Source organism: Drosophila nasuta, chromosome X (assembly GCF_023558535.2).
Source record: "Drosophila nasuta strain 15112-1781.00 chromosome X, ASM2355853v1, whole genome shotgun sequence".
NCBI lineage: Eukaryota > Metazoa > Arthropoda > Insecta > Diptera > Drosophilidae > Drosophila > Drosophila nasuta.
In genome coordinates, this window is record NC_083459.1 from 15210183 (window position 1) to 15232027 (window position 21845).

The 21845-nt window shown below is 40.3% G+C and overlaps 1 protein-coding gene across 8 annotated transcripts; it reads left to right on the plus strand.

Annotated features, from left to right (window-relative positions):
- The first annotated feature begins 228 nt into the window (after positions 1 to 228).
- LOC132795999 (nascent polypeptide-associated complex subunit alpha, muscle-specific form) lies at positions 229 to 21425 on the plus strand. Of its 8 annotated transcripts, none has more exons than XM_060806998.1 (8): positions 229 to 762; positions 5836 to 6313; positions 7250 to 7426; positions 13410 to 15864; positions 16255 to 17632; positions 17693 to 17753; positions 18217 to 18332; positions 18388 to 21425. In XM_060806998.1, the coding sequence occupies exons 2-7, from the start codon at positions 5921 to 5923 to the stop codon at positions 18283 to 18285; spliced, it is 4533 nt and encodes a 1510-aa protein (XP_060662981.1). In that variant the 5' UTR covers positions 229 to 762; positions 5836 to 5920; the 3' UTR covers positions 18286 to 18332; positions 18388 to 21425. The 8 variants fall into 8 exon arrangements, with proteins under 8 accessions (XP_060662981.1, XP_060662983.1, XP_060662982.1 ...); XM_060807000.1 differs by having other exon boundaries at positions 18217 to 18328; XM_060806999.1 differs by having other exon boundaries at positions 18217 to 18324.
- Positions 21426 to 21845: the final 420 nt, after the last annotated feature.

The window sequence follows — 21845 nt, forward strand, 5'->3', positions numbered from 1 at the left end:
CTGAGAGCATGCGATGTCTGCTGGTGTTTGGTGTTTTGCAGCTGAAAAGCTTTCTATAGCTTCGAAAGCTTTGGCTTCAATATATGTCTGCCCAAAGACACACGCATACACACACACACACACATACTACTGCAGCAAGCCGTAATCACAATCAGCAGCAGCAGCAGCAGCACAGCAAACTTTTAGGCTGCCAGTTGAGTTCAGTCGACTCCAGTACGACGCTGGCGCTGCGTGCGTGCAGTCTAACGGTATTGAACGGCAACGAAAGCAAACGACACAAAAATACCGAAGAGCACCAAGTTTAGAGAGAGAGCGAGAGAGTAACTAACTGCTTGGCGTTGAGCGCGCGCGCTCAAAAACGAAACCAAGAAGTCGAAGAGAAGAAGAAGCAGCAGCAGAAAGCAGAAACACAAGCAGATATTGTAGTTTGACTTTGCGCTTCCGTCGCAGCGTCGTCGTCGTCGTTGTCGTCGCCGTTGTCGTTGTAGTTGTAATTCCTTTTTTTTCGGTTGTTGTTGTTGTTATTAATATTTTTTTTTTTGGAAATTGTTGGTGAAAAGTTACAAAAATAAAAACAACCCGAGAGCGAGAGAGAAGAATAAATTATTAATAAGGACAAGTGTGGGAGAATATAAAAAGATATAACAAAATCAAAAAAAAAAAGAAAAGAAAGAAGCAAACACACAAACATTCAACGAGGCGAGAGCGAGCACAAAAGAGAGAGTGAGAGAGAGCAGAAAGGAAGCGAACTTTTGGCACACGGTGAGTAGTAAAATGCGTGTGTATGTGTGTGCGTGTGTGTGTGTATGGGGGGAACACAACATTAACAATAAACAGAAACAGCAGCACGCTGTCAACCAGAGGCCTAAAGGCAGCTCTCAGCATGCTACGCATACACACACACACATATACATAATTATAAATATATGTAAATACGTATGTACATTCTATACTATATGTGTACATACATGTTTGCTGTGTGTGTGTGCGGTTCTTATTCAAATCATATGCATAATTATGATTAATTTCATAAGACTTCAGACTAACTACCGAGTGTCGCAAGCAAAACTTAAAGCGCAGCACCTAAAAGTATGCAAGACCAAACTGAATTTAGCTGTCATTTGCCTTTTTGGCTGTGTCCCCATTCTGCTTTCTATTTTTTCGTTTTTTTCTTCTTCTTCTGCTACTGCTGCTTTGGCTTTGGCTCGTTCTCTGTACACCAACGAACCACAACAATTCGTTTTTTGGAATCTATGCCGGTTACTTGTTTATTTCAAATTAATTACATATTTGTATGTATGCGCTGTTGGATGCGGTGCGGTGTATTCCTTAGCATAGCAAAACGTGTGTGAGAGCGAGAGAGCGCGAGGAGACGTGCTAGAGCTAGCACGTGAAAAAAGCATTGCATACTTTTGAGCGGCGGATTTAAATTAATTTCATTTGCGCGTGAGTGTCATACATATGTGGGTGCTTAAGTGTGCGTGTGTGTGTGCGTATGTGTGTTTGTGTGGCTTGGCAATCTCAAGGACAATAAACGCATGCTTTTCGTGTTTGCAATTTTTGCATTTAGCAGCGACGCCAACAGACGAAGCGCCATGTGTCAATCAGCGTCTCTCTCTCTATCTATAGAAGTCTGTGTGTGTGTGTGTGTGTGTGTGTGTGCGTAAGGTCTTTTCCTTGAGCTGCATGACAGAATGTGAAATCGCAACGTGCTCGGTTGTTGCTCCGCTAAACTATGCGTCGCATAGTTTGTGGCATGCAACAGCAACAGCAGCAGCAGTCTTAACTTTCCAACTGGATAATTGCATTGACATTGCATTTAACTAACACAGAGAACCAATGTTCATCATGATCATGATGATGTTGATGATGGGGTCATGTCAAGTGGCAGCACTTGAGCTTTAACTGAGTGTTAGCTAAGCTTTTAAGCACACACACAAATTAAATTAAATGTTTACTTGCAACGTGCACGCGTCCTCCATGGTCACTTTAAGCGTAATTGCAAATAATATAGTACAGCTAAAGATGATGATGAAGCAACAACAACAAAAGCCAACTAAACTTGAATGCAATAAAACGCACAATCAAATACAATTGCCTCTTAAAAGGCAAAACAAAAAAGAGAAGAGTGCGAGCAAAGGATGTGAAGGCAACAAATGATGAAAATTTCGCGCTAAAGAAGTACGTTAACTATATAGCACACACACATGCACACATACACACATACATACATACATTTGCACAAAGAACACAAAAGTAATTGCATTGAGAGCATTATGAAACATTTCCCCACAGAGAAATATAAAATAAATTCGAAGCAAAGTCAGCAAATGTGCTTTAATGGCAGCACACAGAACACAGAGCACAAAGCACGAAAAAAGTGTGCAATAAAATAATAAATATTTTATGACAACATGCAAAATAATCATAGTTGATGAATATGGCAAAATTGTTAATGAAAAATGTATTATTTGAACAACAAAGAAACTTTCGAAGATATCTAGAAATCTACTACAAACTCTAGGCATCAACTAAAACAAATATATTTACCATTGACTTTAATAATAATATAATAATAATAATAATAATTTACTGCTGGCAAATCACATAAATCAATTATAAAATGTACTACAAAAATATTTACAATTCATTTGCAAGAAAGAAAATCATATTGCAAAAGCATTTAACTGTCGTAATAAATGGTAAAATTTACTGCTGGCAAATCAAATATATAAATAAATTTGCTACAAAATTACCCTTCAAAATTATATGCAATTTCTTTGAAATTTCAATTACAAAAGCATATTACTTTAATAATAAAATCTTTAAAATGAAATTTACTGTTGGCAAATCGAATAAATAAATAACAAAAAAAGAGCTGAAATGGAATTAAGAGCTCATGAGCATTTAAATAATAAATGAAGCGCGTCTGAGCTTGCGATAATACAAAATGTGTAAATTATAAAGCATCAAGTTAAAACGATGTTAAATAAATGAAATCACAATGCAATATTAAATATGTATAAGCCAAACGCGAACTCTTGACTAACAACACAATATTAGATTATTATAGTGCAGAAGAGAAAAGAAAGTTCAGGGTGCGTAAAGTTTTCTTTTATACTTGCAAAAATTAATAATGTTGTCTCGATGCGAAAACTGTGTCGTTATAGAAGATGTAGAAGAAAAGACAATGTGTGTGTGTGTGTGTGTGTGCGAAAAAGTTGTACAAGTTGATATCCCTGTGGTTCGTTAAAATAAAGTGGAGAGCTGTATCCTAACTTTGCTAACCTGGTCATGGTCTTGTACGATGACAACTTCGTTATCCTTGGAGCCCGGGAGCCAGGACACATGTTGTTTTACGTCAGTGTGCGTTCGTTCGTTACGAAGAATTTGTCGATTTTGGTTCAGTAAACCCTGCAGCATTAATGTAGTTTTCAATTATCCAATTGCACACATTTTGGGGAACGTCCCTTTCCCTTTCCTTTCCCGTTTCCCCTCCGCGTTACCAGGCAACCAACTTGCACCAGTTGTGTGTGTGGGTGCGAGAGGCGGAAATCAGGTGGGAAACGATAAGAAAAAAAAAACAGAAGGCAACTGGATTTTAATTAAAATCACATGCTATGGAAAACCATAAAGGATACAAAGTTAAACGTTGTCCGCTCTCTGGGGGTAACACAAATGACGTGGGAGCTGACGTTGTAGGTTCCCCCAAGGGAGTGGGGTAATGCCACGAGGGCTGCTCCAATTTGCGAGTGGCAGCTGCTGCTGTTGTGCTGCTGTTGTCAAGCGACGCACTTTTTTGTATGAGCATGCTCGACAGCGGAGACACTTGTTAAGCGACATATCCATCATTGAAAAATTGCTAAGTATGCTTAAATTTACGTTTAAATTGCATAGAAAAGTATTTTGCATTGTAGCGTTTCGAAATTCGAAATTAATACGTCAAAATTTGCATACGCTACATGGCATAGTCTTTGAGTTATAGATGCTTTTGTACGCGGACAGACGGGCAGACGGATGCTAAGCTGAGTCAGCAATTTCTGCTAATAAAATATACACACTTTTGCCTTTGCTTTATGTGTGTACTTTATGGCTTTGTGAAGCATATATGTATATAAAATGCTAAAGCAAGCAATGGCCAGCTAAAACCTTGTCAACAAATTGTCCAGCATTAGCTCTTAAGAGTGAAAGTAATGCGGTGTATTTTAAACAATTTTGCTGCTCAATTTTGACAAAAGTCTACATATACAATTGTTAGATAACGCTTAAATTGTTGCTATAAACACTTTATTTTAATATATCATTTAGTATATAAGTATATTCAATTATTCTCTAATATACAAATTTAGTCTTTAAAGGCAAGTGTGCTCGACTATGAGATACACGCTACCCATTTTTAATGAAAGCAAAACAGTGCGGTATTCATTTTATAATATACCATCTTAATATACCGCAAAAATACTATAAACTTACCAAAGGTTATTTTTGGTAGATTGGTATAATAAGTTATAATTCCCTTCTTCCTAATGGATAGCGGGAAAAAAATATAAGTGAAGAAAATAAAAATTTTAATGGAATTATGTATGTCAACACTCTTTAAATGATGTAAAAGTAATAGTTAAAAACTGACGAAACTCCTAAAGTCGGCAAAAAAAATATATAATCGGGTGAAGTATGAATAAGAATTCAAATCAAAGCTCTTTAAATGATGTAAAATGAATAATTTATGTTAAAATGGTCAAAAATCTGCACTGAATTTATATATTCAAATAAGGTATAAATAGGAATTCAAAATTCTGCATAAAAATAACTAAATTACGAATGTATTTCAATGTAATTAACTAGAAAGAATGGTAAAAGGAAACCCACAACTAATTCTAAGAAAACTTTAGCCTGAAACTATGTGAGTAAAGTGAAATTCTTAGCTCCAGCTGAAGAGGAACACATGTTAAGGCATTTCAATTATGAAAATGTATTTTCAAGAACGCCATTTTTATACCCGCTACCCATAGGGTAGAAGGGTATTATAACTTTGTGCCGGCAGGAAATGTATGTAACAGGTAGAACGAGGCATCTCCGACCCTATAAAATATATATATTCTTGATCAGCGTCAACAGCCGAGACGATCTAGCCATGTCCGTATGTCTGTCTGTCCGTCTGTCCGTCCGTCTGTCCGTCCGTCCGTCCGTTCGGCCGTCTGTCCGTCCGTCCGTATGAAACACTGGATCTCAGAGACTGTAAGAGATAGAGCTATAATTTTTTTTCGACAGCATTTTTTATGTTTGCACGCAGATCATGTTTGTTTCAAATTTTTGCCACGCCCATTTCCGCCCCCGCAAATCATAAAAATCGAATAACAAGCGTAATTTAAAAGCTAGAGTTGCGGATTGTGGTATCTACAATAATAACTATAGTAGTTATGATTCCTGAGAATTTGGTTGCGATTAGATAAAAATTTTGGAAGTTATTAAAGAAATACTTTTATATAGGCAAAAACGCCTACTTACTAGGGGTCTTAGTTGCTTTGGCTGACAATCTGGTATATTGTGCCGTCTATAGTATATTTTGAATGCGGTACTACACCGATATACCACATATACCATTTGGTATATTTTTAGTATTTTTTGCAGTATATTTGGTATATTTTGATAATAATACCGCAAAATATATTGCTTTTATTTAAAATGGGTAGCGGGTATCTCACAGTCGAGTACACTCGACTGTAGCTTTCTTACTTGTTTTTACTGAATAATCCTCTCAACCACTTGGCTTTTCATTTGTGATTGTATTACTTGTATTGATAATGATTATACATTATATTGCATTTATGGCAGATGATGGAGCAAACGCTGCGCAAACAGACAACAACGACAAGCGGTCCCAGTTTAACGGGAACCGGAACCGGCACCGGCACCGGAAATGGCAGCGGGGACAGGGACAGGGAAAGGGACAGGGACAGGGAATGGGAACAGCAACAGCTCATCGTCCTCATCATCGACGGTGTCATCGGCCACCTGTTCAGCGAATGCGACAACAATCGTTGCCAAGCAACGGCCGCCGCCATTGAAAACGGCCACGACGACGGTGACAACGACGCTCGTCAGCAGCAATGAAGGCGGCCAACCGCTGCCGATGCCCCATCCCAGCGGTGCAGGCGGTGGCAGCAGCGGTGGCGGTGGCGGTGGCAATTATCGTGGCACCACAACGCTAACGACACCATCGACGCCGCGCATCGAGTTGAGCCGGGCGTCGAGTTCATCGCATCACGAGGAGGACAGCCGGGAAAGCAGTCCGGAGAATGTCTTCGAGCAGGTAAGAAGAAGAAGAAGACGACGACGAAGAAGAAGAAGTGCAAATGGATGGGAAGGGGGAACAAATGCGTGGGAAATACGTTGTAACTGTATAGACAGCTTCTTGTACTCCTATTTTTTTGTATTCGTTAGTTGGTTGGTCGGTTGGTTGATTCGTGGGTAGTGTTTGTTGTTTAGTTGGCTTGGCTTCTAGAGCAACAACCATGCCCAAGAACAATAACAATAACAACAACAACTAAAAACAACAGCTATAAAACACAGCAACAATTACATGAACAAACAACAAAATAACATTTTAAGAAACGAATTCCATTTTTGTGCTAATTATTTGTACTTTGTTCTTCTTCTTCCTTTACATTTTTCGTATTTTATTTTCTCTCTTTCCGTGTGTAACACACCAACTCTCTTCTTCTCCCCTCTCTTTTTCTGTCTCCCTCTCGCTCTTATGCTCGGCTACACTCTCGATGTGTGCACACCAATACACCTACACTACGTACACACTCACACACTAACACACACTTACTCACACACACACGCCCCACCGCAATGCACCACAAAATTGGCTGTTGATTTCTTGATTTGCGCTCTCTTGTTTTTCTTTTCATATTTTTTCGTTTTGTTTTTCGACTGCTTCTTCGACTCACTTTGTTTTTTCGGCTCTTTCCCTCCGCCTTGCATGCTTCACCATCTCCACCTCTCCATCACCCTTTTGCCTTATCCCCGCTCTATCCAATTAACCGTTCCTCGTCTTGCAAACTTCACTTTACATTTTTTGCTCCTTCTTCCCCCGCTCCGCAAATTTTTGCTATAAAATTCTCTGTATTTGTGCGTGTGTGTGTGTGTGCGTATACGTTTGTGTGTGCGTGTGTGTGTGTATGCATGTGTGTGTTGGTTTGATGGTAACCAACTCCCAAAAAAACTAACTAATGCTATGAAGGTCGGCACTGGCACCCTACAGGAAACCATTGGTCTCGGTTTTCGCGAAGAGGGCGCCCTCGAGCTACGCAGCTCCACCGAGGAGCTCTATTTCATGGATCCCGAGCAAAAGAAAGAGGAGCAAGAGCGCCTCCAGCAGCAGCAGCAGCAGCAACAGCAGCAACAACAGGTGAGTGAGGTAAGGACTACTCTATATACCGAAATACCCACTCTTTATGGCCCAGAGTATTTCTACCCCATTTTTATGCAAAGTGCCAATCGTTTATCGATAAACGCTTCTTTTCCGGCAATTGTAAAATTCCAATTTCCCTAATTTCACCAACCGAATGAAGAATAAACTAATTTAAAAACAGAAGTTGCAGCAGTTATTTTAGATAACTAAATATTTATATTTTAGGTAACTAAATACGTTAAAGCGATTTTGAAATTTTTTAAATGAAAGCAGAAGAAATAAGAATGAAAGACGAAGAAAGTTGAAAAAGTTGTAGTTTTGAAATTTGAGCAAACTGATTATCAATTTTAAAATCGGACCAACCAATTTTATCAATCTCACAATTTTGACCAAGTTTTCCAAATATTATTATTGTTTTTTCACGAAGAACTTGGGAAGATTGCGAATTGAACCCTAAACAGTAACCGACTTATAACACTTTCAAATTAATTTCAAAGAAAATATTTGAAATTAAGCTACCACATTGTATGACCATAGTAACAAAAGTTAAGCGATCCAATAAATCGAATTATTAATTAAAAAGCAATAAAGTAACAAGAGAACTTTGTAACAATTCATTCTTGCTGAGGCGAACATAAACTCTACAGAAATTTGTTATATGCTATTCACTACACAAAATGTAATTCCATTGTAAGCAAATAGTAAAGGATTTGTTGTGTTCGTTGTGGTATTTTGTGTGTGTGGTTTGCGGTTAAAAACAAAGTTCGACAGCTGTCGGAGATTTTACTACAAATTTGGCAACAAACTAATCACAATTTGAATTTTCATTGTGCTACGCAAGTTAACTAACTACGTGTGTACCTCTAGTGTAATAAAATGTAAACATACAAATAAAATCATATGTCCATTTCATTCGAAAGGAACTCCTTCAATTCAATCCAAATACCTGCTCTGTCTTCTTAATCAGCTCACCAAACTAGTTGACTTAGGAAACTAAAGCGTTTGCTTAGCTCAACTTGAGAGAGCACAAAAGAAACGCTGTGTAAAATCAACATAGATTTCACAGCTTTGCTCTTGAAGTGTAACCGCTTACCTTAAGTGTTAGCAGTTAAGTTTGTGTTGTTGTTGTTGTTTTATGTTGGTTCCTTTGGTTGGTAACCTGAGCGAGTCAACTTCAGTTTATTTGACGTATTAGCTCAGGGGTAAATACACCTCGAAGGCCTTGCTTTAAGTGCGCGTATAATCACGTTGCGAGCGAGAGACAGTTAATATTCGCAAAATCGTGAAATCGTGGAAAACCGCAACAAGCAGCGCAGCGTCAGCGTCAAGAACAGCAAAGCAAAACCCCAAGTTGAAGAGCTGTCAGTCGCACTACAAAAATAATGAGAAACATGGCAGTTCGCGTTGAAGAATTGCAAATACGCTAACAAATGGGAGAAATGTTGCAAAATTTCAAGAGATTATTTTATGTTATGCTTTTACTTTATTTTAGTTGATCAATTGATTTGACTATGCCTCTGGTAACCTTGGTGATGTGATGATGATACTATCGATATACTAGCGATATTTAACACTATCGAAATACTAGCTAGATTTCACATTATCGACATATTATCTATATTTCGCACTATCGATATACGAGCGATATTTCATACTGCTTCAGTAACAACAATCATATCCAATGTAAAGCCCTGAACGTCCTCCTCCATAGACCGGAGGATATGATATATATTTCATACTCAAAATATACTATCGATAGTCCTCTGATATGTCATCTGAATAAATAAAGTACGTCAGATAAATACCTAACTCTATCATAAACTTAAACAAAATAAAATTGTTATTTCTTGGTTACAACATATTTATTCGTCACTGACTGTTTGCACATTCATAATTTCCCCATTTGTTGAGTAGTGTATTCAAAATGGCAGTGCGGAAATTGAAAGAAATTGAAATACTGTGAACTACTCAACTCTGCTGGTGCATGGCATTGAAGGCAGCCAAAGAACTAAGAACAGTGAACAGCATAAAGCCAAAGCGTAGCCACGGCAACAAAGTTGAATTAATAATTTAAGATTGCGCGAGCAAGGGAAGGAAATGCAACATCACAGAGAGCTGCTACTGGCAGTGGCATGTGGCATGTGGCAAGCAGTAAGCAGTAAGTACGGCAAGCGGAAGTCGCGACATAAACGACGGCAAATGACAGATGGGGAATAGTGGGAATATTGTACAAGAAGATGGAAGATGAAAGCAAACTGTTGACTGGCGACTGACGGCAAACTCTTGGTTGGTTTACTTGTAGTTCACCTGGCGATTGACGCGAGAGTAGCGTAAATAAAAAGCAAATAAAAGCTGAAGGACAAACTTTCAAATGTCAGCTGACAAGTGCAACGACAATAGGTGGCAGCAACAGGCAGAATAGTGACTCTGCACGACTGCCAAATGCCCTGTAAACACACAGTATTAGTAAAAGTATTGCCATGATTGATTGATTGATTATAAATTAAGAGTACTAGTCTACATCCAGAGAATATTTTCAATATTTGACGGCTGATTGATTGATGTATAATTAATTGGGAACTTTTATCTGAAAATATATATTTGCTATATTTGCATTTGATTGATTTAATAATAGATTCATAATTACAAGCTTTTGAAAGAACAAGTTGAATCCACAAGCAAAGAGATTTCGTTTTGTTTTTAATACTCAGTTAAGAACTTGAGAATATATATTTGCTGACTGATTGATTGATGATCAATTATAAGTTTCATTCGGAAAATATATATTTGCTATATTGGAAAGATTGATTTAACGTCTCGATTGATAATAAATTAAAAACTTTTGTTATTTAAAAAGTACCAAAAAGTTAATTCCACAAACACCGAAATTTTGTTACAATTTATTCAATGGCTGGTTGATTAATTAATGCCCAGTTAAGGAACTTGCTTGATTAATTGATTGAGGATCACTTACGTACTTATATTTTTGTATTAAATGAGCAACAAAACATAGTAAATACTTTAACAAATATTTTATAGATAGTAGGATTAAATCATTAAATGATTGGTTGATTGATTAAATCATGTAAATGCTTTTTAACTTAAATGATTAATATTAATTGACTAATTGAAGAATACTAAACTGTCAATAAATGTTTAAAGGGTATACTGTCAATTACAAGGTATTTCAGTACACCTCAAAAAATATAACAATAAGTCCGACAGCAAAAAAGTATGCAACATTTTTATTCCTGATGCACTTTCTTGCTGCCTTTTGGCGAGTTAAAACTTAAGTTGCGCTTCCTCGAAGTTGCGCGTAAGCAAAAAGTTTCGCGACCAATTGACAGGAGGACTTAATTAATTGAAATTGCAATAAGGTGGCAACGCCGTCGAGCAACACAACAATAGAAAACATGTTACTGCTGGAAAGTTATTAATGAAAACGGCGCTAGCAAAAAATTCTTGACAACTTTTCAATTTGCCATTAAACAGCGACAGCACTCGGCAGTCGGCAGGCAACATAGCCAACGGTAAATGAAAAGTTTAATAAGGCAGATGGCAACAAGGTGGCAAGTGGCAAAGTAACTGTCTGCCACATGGACGCCACACGGTCTAATCAGGAAACTTAGTTAGAGTGGAAAAACTATATATGAGTTTTGTGATTCATAATTTCATTGAGAACATGTTGATTGCTGCACTCAAGTTGCCCTCCTGATGATGAACGCACATTAACTCTTCTAATTGAACAATTGAACTGATTAATTACTTAATCAATGTGCAGGCCACATCGATATTGTCAATTTTGTCCGTCTGTCTGTCTGTCCACACATTGAATCGTTTATTTCCCAATGATTGCGTCAGGCACACATAGTTACCAAATTTATGGGCAATATGCCGTCGACCTTAGTTTGTAATGAAACTTAAATAGCTCGTCTCTTCATTCGCACAAATTGCAAGCTCAACATTAATTCATTAATGATTTACAGGAATTTGATGCTTGCATTTGATTATGACTTTGTGTCTTGTGTATTTTAAGTCCCGAAACCTGTTTCAGATCAATCTCATCATTCGTCTGTCTGTCTGTCCGTCCGTTAATTGAAGCGTTTAGTTCTTAATGATTGTATCAGATTGAATTACCGAATTCATTAGCAATATTCCCTCTACTCAAATGTAGCTTTATTTTGTAATGAAACTTCAATAGCTCGTGCTATGCACAAGGTGAATAGATTTTTTACTATGGCTTAGAGTCTTGGGTATTTAAATTCCCACAAGACAAATTGAAACGATAAGCACTCAAATTAATTAGATAAATTTATGCAGCTTTATTTTGAGTTAAAACTTTAGCAACTCTAACTTCAACCTACAAACTTTATTATACTTCTTCACTTGATTATGATGTTGCACCTTATTTAGTTTCAAGTGCAAAATCCTACAACATTTTTCAGTCCAACTTCAATAGCATATTATGCAACTGTAGTATAATTTGTTAGCTTACATGTGGCATAATGTAATCTAATTAAATGCAGCAACAGCTTGGTTAGCGCCAGCATGTTAATGACATTCTGCAGGACGCTCGTCAATTTTTTTGTGTAATTGCATTTGTCACTCAAACGAATACGAATGGAAATAGTAACCACGGTTGCTAATTAATTCATTTTTTGTACTCCACCTCCACCTCTCTCTCTTTATCCCACTCTCTTTCGTTGGGTGTGACTATCTCCGTTTCTTTTTAGCACATTTCGCATGCATTGATATTTCCTGCAAGGCCCTAAAAAGCGACTCTCTTACTTCTCTGCCCCTTTTTTTGACACTTGTAGCAATACTCGTAATTTAAATTCGACTGCATGTTTTTTTCCACTCTCTCCTTCTCTTTTTTCTATCTCTCTTTCGCTTTATCCCTCTCTTGAGCCTGTCTCGTTCTCATCCACTATGCATATAGCTCATAGCTCATAGACTCGGACTGACCTCATTGATTGACAGCGGCGAGGATGGGGATGCGCAAAAAGGGCTCTGCAATTGACATGAGATTGAATGAAAACCCGAGATTCTCCCACTTATCTACCCCATTTCCCTGCCTTCAGCGCTCTTCATTCATTCTCCCCTGTTTTTGACAAGCGAGCGCGTCGCGTGTCGCTATCCTCTTGAACGCCTCGAGTGACAATCGACAATTGTCAATCGTCAATTTCGAGTTCACATTGCGTTGACGATTGCTATTCTCTCATTATACCCGGCAATTGCGGATCCAACAGAGTGCATCAAATCTATAGCTGCATCCATCATATTTAATATAAAGCCCCTAAGTGTATTTCTCCATTAGCCGGATATTTCTTTTAGGATTCAGATCTATTTCTCTTCTTTTAAACGGATACAACTACTAGACGATAGAGTTGTCACGGTTATAATTTTAGTCTGTCTGTCCGTTCGTTAGATCAACTATATTTCAGTTGCTATTATAACTAGAAATTCCAAGTTTACTTTCAAATTCAAGTCATAAAATATTAACGAATTAAATTAATGTTAGTAATGATTTTAAAGATTCACCAAATATACCAATAGACTGAATTAAAGCGCGTTCTGTTGTAGTTTACAGAACTTTGCAGATTTACCTATGATTTAGATGCCCACAAACTGAACGAGCACTTAATTCACAGTCGTGTGTGCTTGACTCAAGCTTTTTCTCACATTAAGAATATCTACTACCTGCAAGAGGCTGAACATAAAGAGCAGTCTGTTGTAGTTTCCAGAGAAGACAACCCCATTATTTATATGTGAAGAGACTTAACAAGCACTTAGTTTAGCTGTTGCTTTTCTCAAATTACTAGGAAGCTAAATATAACATCAGTCTGTTGCAATTGCAGATAATCAGTTGAGCGGACTCCTTGCACTTAATTAACAGTCGTCTCTGCTCGACTGTAGTTTTTTCAATAACACTTCTAACACTTGTTTCACTAACATTTGTGCGTACGTATTTTTTGTCGCCCTCGACCAGACGAAACGCTCCTCGCCGCACATCTTCAAGTTTGACGATCACCAGAGCTATCTGCAACAGCACCAGCGCAAAGATTCCGCCAGCTCCGAGGTGGCCGCCCTGCTCTGCATCTCGGGACGCACCAGTCGCATCTCAAGCGTCGGCAGCCAAGGCTCCGCAGTCAGTCGCCTCTCCGCCGTGTCGTGTGTGTCACGCTCCCCGTCACCACATCGCATGCTGCTCGAAACATCGTTTTGCGGTCCCAAGCCCATGGAACCGGGCAGCGATGGTGTGCTAAGTGGTGCTGCGAGCAATGCCTCAACAGCGCCCAGCTCAGCGCAAAGCCTGGGCGAAGCAACGCTGGCGGTGGAACAATTGCTGTTGGCGCGCACCAAACACGATCCCACGCAGGTGGTGTTGGCCGAGGGCATACAGATGCAAATGCAGCCAGCGACCAAGATGGGCACCACAACACGCAAAACGAAGCAGCCGCCCACAACGCTGGCCAACGGGGAACGCAACAGCAGCAGCAGCAAAGCACCCACAAGCAGCGCAACGCAGTCCAGCAAGATGGGCGCCCAGCGACGTAGCACCAAAAGTCCCGGACAAATGGTCATAGGAAAGACGGCCAGCGGGACCGAGTACATACGCATTAATCTGCGACCCGATCACATGTACAGCGACAAAGGAATTGCGGCCAACGAGCGTGTGGTTGAGGCGCCCAATCAACTGACGCCTGTCTACTCGAAGGGCACACAACCCAAGCCGCCGCCCGCATCGTTGTGCCTGCAGAGCGGCGGTCTAGACGATGATCAGCAGCATCGTCTGACGCCCACCGCAAGTCCGAAGCCCGGACGTCATGCGTTGCGTCTGACAAGTCGTTCGCCCTCACCGGCTGCAGCCGCCGGCGGTGGAGGTTCTGTGTCACGCAAAAGTTCATTCAGTTCGCTATTTCGACTGGGTGGTAAAGATTCACCCGACTCGCCACGGGAAACGTCACGTTCGCGCAGCAAGAGCAAAGAACGTCCCTCGACCGCATTGGGACACGGTTCGAGTGGCGGTTCACAGAACGTGACGCCCAGCAAACAGAAGTCGGTGCTGGCGATATTTAAGCCGGGCAAACGTGGCAGCAGCGCTGGCTCCAAGAGCTCATCACCGATTGAAGGTGCCACCGAGGCGCCACCGCCGCCGCCACCAGCGCCCGGAGGCGCCGGACGCAGTCGGACACCGGCGCCCGGCTCGCGACCGAATAGTCGGCTGCGCTACTACGACGAACCCGTCGAGGGTTACATCCATATACCCTTGCACACGCCTCCCGAAGAACGTGAGGCACGCACTCTGCTCCAGGGTATACAACAGCTGGCGGCAGCGCCATCGCCACCACCGCTATTACCCACAGCAACACCGGCAGTCACAAGTGCCACAGCCACACGCATCGCAGCTGTGGCACCGAATGCAGCGCCCGCGGGCGCCGGAGCTCCCATCACAGCCAGTCAGCTGGCGGCCGCTGCGGCCGCTCTGAAACCCGTGGGACAACGGAAGGCGGTACCAGCGCCACCGCCGCGCACACAACACGATCTGGATGCCATCGATACGCTGCCACCGCAGGAGGAGCTCGAACAACAGCAGCAGCAGCGCAACTGGAGCCTGGAGGTGCAACGGCATAGCTCGTCCCAGGAATCGCAGGATACGCTGCAATCGATTAGCTCGGTGGTTAGCGCACGTGCCGCAAATCTGGCTCAGGTGGCGGAAAATTGCAATGCGGAGCAATTGCAACGACTGCCGTCGGTGGACAGCACACAGAGCGCGTGTGAGCCGCGTCTGGTGCAAACGGTGGCCACGGTGAATGCACCCATCGAGGATGCGGTGGCCAAGGAGCGACGTCGTCTGTTGTTTGCCACACGTCTGGGCTCGGGCAGCCAGGAACAATTGTTTAGCACACAGTTTAGCATCTCAAAGACGGAAAGTCAGTCCAGTCAGTTATCCGAGCAGGTTCAATTGCCGGACTCCACTGGTTCTACCGGCTCCGATGCGACTAACGACGGCATCCTACAACGTCAGGGCACCGTCATTCGACGCACAGATGTGCCGACCGGCCAGGTGACTGCTGCGAGCACTGTACGCTCCAGTTCCGAGGAGGATGCGGATGAGCAACCGGTCATTGTGAGTGCTGCAGCTGTTGTCATGCGCAGCAAGCACAAATCGTGCTCCAACTCCGAGGAGGAATCACCGGGAGCAGCGGCAGTAACAGCTGCTCCACAACAGGCGGCCGATGTGCGACACTCGCGCTATCTAGAGAACTTTGATGTACGCAAAAAGTATCACGAGAATGTGACGCCACGGGAGTCCAACACGCCACACGTCGCTCAAGCCCAACCTCCAACTCAGCCACAACCTCAGACACAGTCACAGTTGCCACAGGGACATGGCACCGTGCCACGCAAGCCCAAGCGACAGAGTGTGCCGGAAGTGAAACGTAAGTAACAAAACGGCAAAAGACGCAAGGGAGTGAAAATAACGAGGGGTCAATTGGCAAAAGCAGTTAAAGAATGCAATAAATCGATAACATTTTGTTTATATATCGATAGAAGCGAAAATAAAGCGAGTCTTACTAGGAGTTTGAGATCCTCAATAATAAACTCACAAATTCAAGTTTCAAAAGTAATAGTAGTAATTGCAACAGGTCTTTGTCGTTCGGTTCTAACTAACTGTCAAACGAAATGGTAAATGAAGCTATCGCAACTAGAAAGCTATTAGAATCTAGCGAAAGTCACTTTAGATTGGGAGAACTAGTCAGAAAATTAGTATTGCATAGATAGTCCTAATATTTAACCCTTGAACTCCACTTCCAACTCTTCCCAAACAGCAATTGCCAGCAGTCAGACGCCCACGACGCCCATTGCGAGTGAACTGCCCGTGGAAGTACCCCCCAAGCCAACAACGCACCCATCGACTGAGGAAGCGATGGAACTGGACGAGGAGGCGACGCCACCAACGCATGTCAGCAACGAACGTGACGAACGACGCCATTCAACGGATGATCACGAACCCATTGAGTCGTCGGAGAGTGAACGTGACTCGGACATGGCGGGCAGCTCTTCAGTGGCAACGGCAGTTCCTGTGGGCGCCGAAGCGAAACGTCATCACTTTCCGCGCAACGTTTGCCTGATCGAGGAGCACGAAAGCACCGGTCTGGTGTCACAGGAATCGTTCGACGATGAGCTACCCTATGTGCCCACCACACTGCCGGAGGAGCGAGCTCAGGGCGTGCCTCTGATACCGATGAAGGAACGCGCCAATATGGAGCTAAAGACATGTCCCGTGGATCGGCCGCGTTCCACAACGCCGCTGAATCCCTCCCATCTAGAGGAGTATTGCACCGGCATAATGACGCCACAGGAATCGCCACACGCGGCTGCCGGTCACGAGCTGGACATTGGCGGTCCGGTACGTGGCGAGAAGTTGCGCATCAGTTTGCCACGCAAGGACTCGACGATCAAGGACAAGGGACAATGCAGCAAGTCCCCACGACGCGTCTCCAATGCCAGCGGAAAGTCGTGGTTCGAGTTTGCCGAGGAAGGACTGCGTGCCAATAATCTGGAGCGCAAGGACTCCAACAAACAACTGCTGCCAGCTGCACCAACCACGGCTGCAACGTCAACGCCAACGCCAGCGGTCGCCACGCCGCAAACGCCCTCAAGTCTGGAAGAACCAAAGCCGAAAGCATCGACGCAACGCAAACTGTCCGGCCACTGGATTGACTTTGAGAACATACCGGAGAAACGTAAACCCGCCAAGCGCATTACCACGCTGCCCAAGGAGACAATAACCACAACAACCACGGCCATCACAAGCGCCTCGTCAGCCTCGGCCTCGGCGTGTGCCAGCTCCCATCGCACGCATCACAGTCACACACACAGCCACAGTCATGCTGGCCATCAGCATCATCATCATCAGTCGCAGCAGCAGCAACATCAGCAGTCGGCAGGACGTCAACAGGATGCAACTGCTGGCGGTGATAAACTGCACTACAACTACGTGAAACCCGAGGATTGTCAGTGCGAATGCCATGAGGCGGAACGCGTTGAATCGTCGGTGGGTGAACGGGATAAGGACACGAGCACAGGCACAGGAACCGGCACGGGTACAGGCAGCGATTCCCTGGCCTCGGTAGATGTGGAGCTACTGCAGCAGGGCGAGGATATGTTGCCGCTACTCGAACCTGAAACGCAGCCAGACACGAGGTAAGCACTCTCGTACTGTCCTCTATGCAAATCTCTAAATCAATCTTTTTCTCTGAACAGAATTTACTCGGATGAGCCGCTGCCACCGCCACGTCACAGCAACAAACCTACTGGCTCCAGGGTAAGTTTCTATCTCATTTTCGACATTCCTTATCCTTCTACGAAAACCCTAATCATATGTCTGTTATTTCCCAATTATAATCTGTCTTCTTCCTCGCTTACCATAAATATTTCCTTATTTTCACATTTTTCGTTCAGTTTTTCCTATTCTTGCAATATCTCTTATAATCTGTCTATGATAGATTTTTCCTATCCCATAAGGAATTGCAGTTCCATATCTTTATCACATTTCCCTAAGTTCTTTCATTTAAACTTTCTCTGCATCCTTTATTCTTATCCCACATCTCTTGTTATTTTCCTCTCCCTTATGCAATAAGGAACTTCAATTTCCACATCTTTATAATACCATTTCACTACTTCCATTCTTAATCTTCTTAATGTTCTCTGTTTCTTTTACTTTTCACACTAGTTTCGCAATATTATCACTGTGTTGAACCAATTTCTCAAACTATTTCCCATTGCAGGTGGATGAGTTCCCTCGACGCGATGCCGCACAGAGTTCCAGAAATCGCAAATTTCCCGATAGAAAGTAAGCAAATCAAAACAAAAAAGAAAACAAGCAAAAGCAAAATGTATGTGGGTATGCGTGATGTTTTTTTTTCCTAAACTAAGACCTAAACTATTTGCATCTTCAGGGTAGCTAAACCAATAAATTCTCACTCTAAAAGTCGATCAGGATTGCTAAACTCCTGATCGGTATCCTTAATAAATGTACCTCAAGCAGTGCGGTTGTTATAAGCAAAGTGTTGGCAAGGAAAATAGCAATGAACGAAGTAAAGCCTATTAGCATTGGATTCTATTAGCTAATTATATACAATACGATACGATACGATTACATAGCAATGCATCTTACATTCAGATATATAGGAAAACGGATAAATACATTAATGAATAATTAATATGTATGTATATTATCTAGGGTAAAACTTTTTTGATAGGTGCAATTAAGAAACCCTCGTCTAGAACCTTAGACCTTAGACCCAAGATTAACCCAAGTGCAACTCTGCTTTTCGAGGCGAATTAAAACAGTTGAATGTGATCTCTTAAATGTTATGATCTATAGCATGATGGATTATGTTGTCTCTAACTGTTGTCTGTCTCTGTCTCTATCTCTCTCTCTTTTTCTAAGTATAACATATAACTACTGATTGTTCGGATCGGTTCGTAACTGTTAAGTCGCTGTATTGTATTAACATAGTAGTTGTTATCTCACATATATAGCTCAGTATCGTACAACATAATATATACAGATACCAACCTTAAAATGTATACCTTAATTAATTGGGAAACTTCTGTTAGACGGTGGGTGCGGCACTATCCCAAAAAGACATCACATGAGATATAACAATAATAATAATAATAATAATTGTAATAATACTATTATGAATACTCGTACTTAATGACAAGTCTGAAGACTGAAAACTGGTAACCTTGCTAGCATCTTGTATCTATACAACCCGCCCACCAAAACCACAAAAACCAAAAAAAAAAATGATTATAAAAACATAAAACAGAGCTAGCCTATTGCCAACCCTAATCGGTCGAGCCTTAGTTAACACACCTACTAATAATGCTTTTCAAATTACCTTAAACAACTTATATATGTTACATACATACATATATAGCCAAAAATACTGCCAGCATTATGTTCGTCCATACTCTTGCATTTGCGTAATTTCATTTTAAGAATTGTCCGTCTAACCGAACTCAGCTCAAATTGGCACAACTTTTTCTTATTAAACTCATTCGCCATTGAAGCTAGTGAAATTAGTTGTAAAATCTTAAACAAAATAATTATTATTAAATTATAGTATTTCTTTAAAATATCGCCTTTGCAAGCGTATCTAAGCTTCGGCTTGCCGTTGTAGACAATTTCTTCAAATTCTTATTGTTTATTTTAATTTTTAGTTGATGGGGTTCACATCTAGCAAAAATTGAAACGAGTTTTCCTTGAGCACAATCCACAAGCGGCAGGTAGCAAAGGTTAACCCCAAGCGTTTATGCGTAGACATATATCACGAATTCAATACCAACAACAAAAACAAAATATAAACAAATTTGCGCGAGATAGTAAATGTCATAGCTTAATCTATGTAGATTTAAGGGGAAAGAAAATAATTTGATAAAAATTGTCGAAGAAGAGGAGGGAATTGAAGAGGAGAACACACTTTAGCTAGTATTTAAATACCAAAATTGATTGATATTAGCGCAACGGACATTCATTTAATGGAAAGATAAAAACCAAAAAAAACAAAAAAAATTCTATGAAAATGATAAAATAAACTTTAGGTAAATTATACAAAAATAAGGAAAAGAAAAATTAAACGAAAATAATAATATAGAAAAGAACATTTAAAATGTGCTTCAAAACGCAATAACAGGCTAAAGAAAAACTTAAGAGTTTCGGCACTGAATTCATCAATAATTAAATACAATGTATTTGTATTAATCTTATGACACAAAATTGTGTATGAATGCATCGTGTGGTTGACTGTGAATGAGTGTGTTTGCAATTTTTTTTTTAAGTAGTTCCTGACCCTGCAAAGACCTAAGCGGACAAGCACAAAATGCACTTGACCTAACACAAAAACAAGAAATTCTTGAATTAAATAATAGTATTAATAATGATAAACATCAAATGCAAAATGTTACAAACTTGTACAATAATTTAACGAATCAGGCAGCATCTCAAATTCGCATCAAAATGTGCGCAATTTTGAATGGCAACTGATCGAAGCCCATTATATACATACATATATGGTATATCATTAAAGATTTATATATACACATGAGAATATATATGAATAGATTCCTTTCAAATTTTTGACTCTTCTTTTTTTTCGGCATATACCATTATAAATGCTTCAAATATTTCTACATACTTATAGTATAAAATAAATTTAAATTTAAATTGAAAATGAAAAAAATATATATGGTATACACAATATATTATATATTATTTTTTTTTGTGAGCTATTTATTGTATTACCTACACAAAACTAACGAGAGAACATAAAGCAAAGAAAAATCAAGAAACGCTGATGAACATGAAACACAATGAATGAAGAACGAAGAGCAAAGCAAAGCAAAACAAAAAAAAACTGTTGTTGAAAATGCATTTAAAATACCAGAAAAACAAAAACAAAATGTTTAAAAATTTATTAAGCAAGAAAAAAATTCAAAAAATGACTTCAATTGTTACAAAAATTTCAACATTCATATATACAAAACAAAAAAACCAAAAAAAAAAAAAATGAAATGAAAACAAAATCGAAACGTATATGCACTTTCATTATTTAAATCAATTTCATATAGATACTATGTATGTGAAACAAATCGAAAATCAGCTGCAAGAGAAAACTGACAAACGAAATACGAAAAATGGAAATGGCAAAGAAAACCGCAAAAGGCAAAAAAAACACAGAACATTAATTGAAAATTATTCATTAAAGTGACAAAACATATTTAAACAAAACAAAAAAAAATTCCACAGTTGGTTTACTTGAACTTCTGGGTGGGCCAATAAACTGATGTAGTCGACTTGCATATACCCTGCATTTTGACTAACATTCATTTATATTTTTAAATTCGCAAAATCTCTACTTAATAATGTTTATGTAAGTACAAAATGCTGCCTAGCTAAGCAACCTCTTTGGGAACCAACTGAAAGTACTGGGTACTATTCACGTCTGGTAAGTCACCCACAACATTACTGCTGATAAGCTTGCTTTTATTTTATCAGACCTGCATTTGTGGTGGTCTTACAATTAAACTGTTTGCATTTGACTTTGACAAGTGTATTGCCGTCTCAATCTGGTCACAACGTTGTCAATTTGTCATGATTACAATAAAATATAGTATATAGTACGTAAATCGAAACTACAATTCGTTAATTCCACTAAGTAGAACACTAGGCAAAGCACTGCAGCACATCAGCTGACCTTGAATGGCAAAAACCGAACAAAAAAAAAAAGTGCATTTCGCTTGCTTATGTTTGTTGTCTTTATCGTGAAAACAATGCAGCGTGTAAACATTCGTCGCATAGCGGCGAAAAAAGTCAACGACAACTGCTTACAACTGACCCGCTCAACAA

What these genes read in the sequence shown, in the direction of transcription:
- LOC132795999 (XM_060806997.1), top strand. Translation starts at nt 5,921, where the DNA reads ATGGCAGCGGGGACAGGGACAGGGAAAGGGACAGGGACAGGGAATGGG. An exon ending in GAAACGCAGCCAGACACGAG is followed by an intron (nt 17,633 to 17,692) that starts GTAAGCACTCTC and finishes TTCTCTGAACAG; the next exon opens with AATTTACTCGGATGAGCCGC. An exon ending in ACAAACCTACTGGCTCCAGG is followed by an intron (nt 17,754 to 18,216) that starts GTAAGTTTCTAT and finishes TTCCCATTGCAG; the next exon opens with GTGGATGAGTTCCCTCGACG.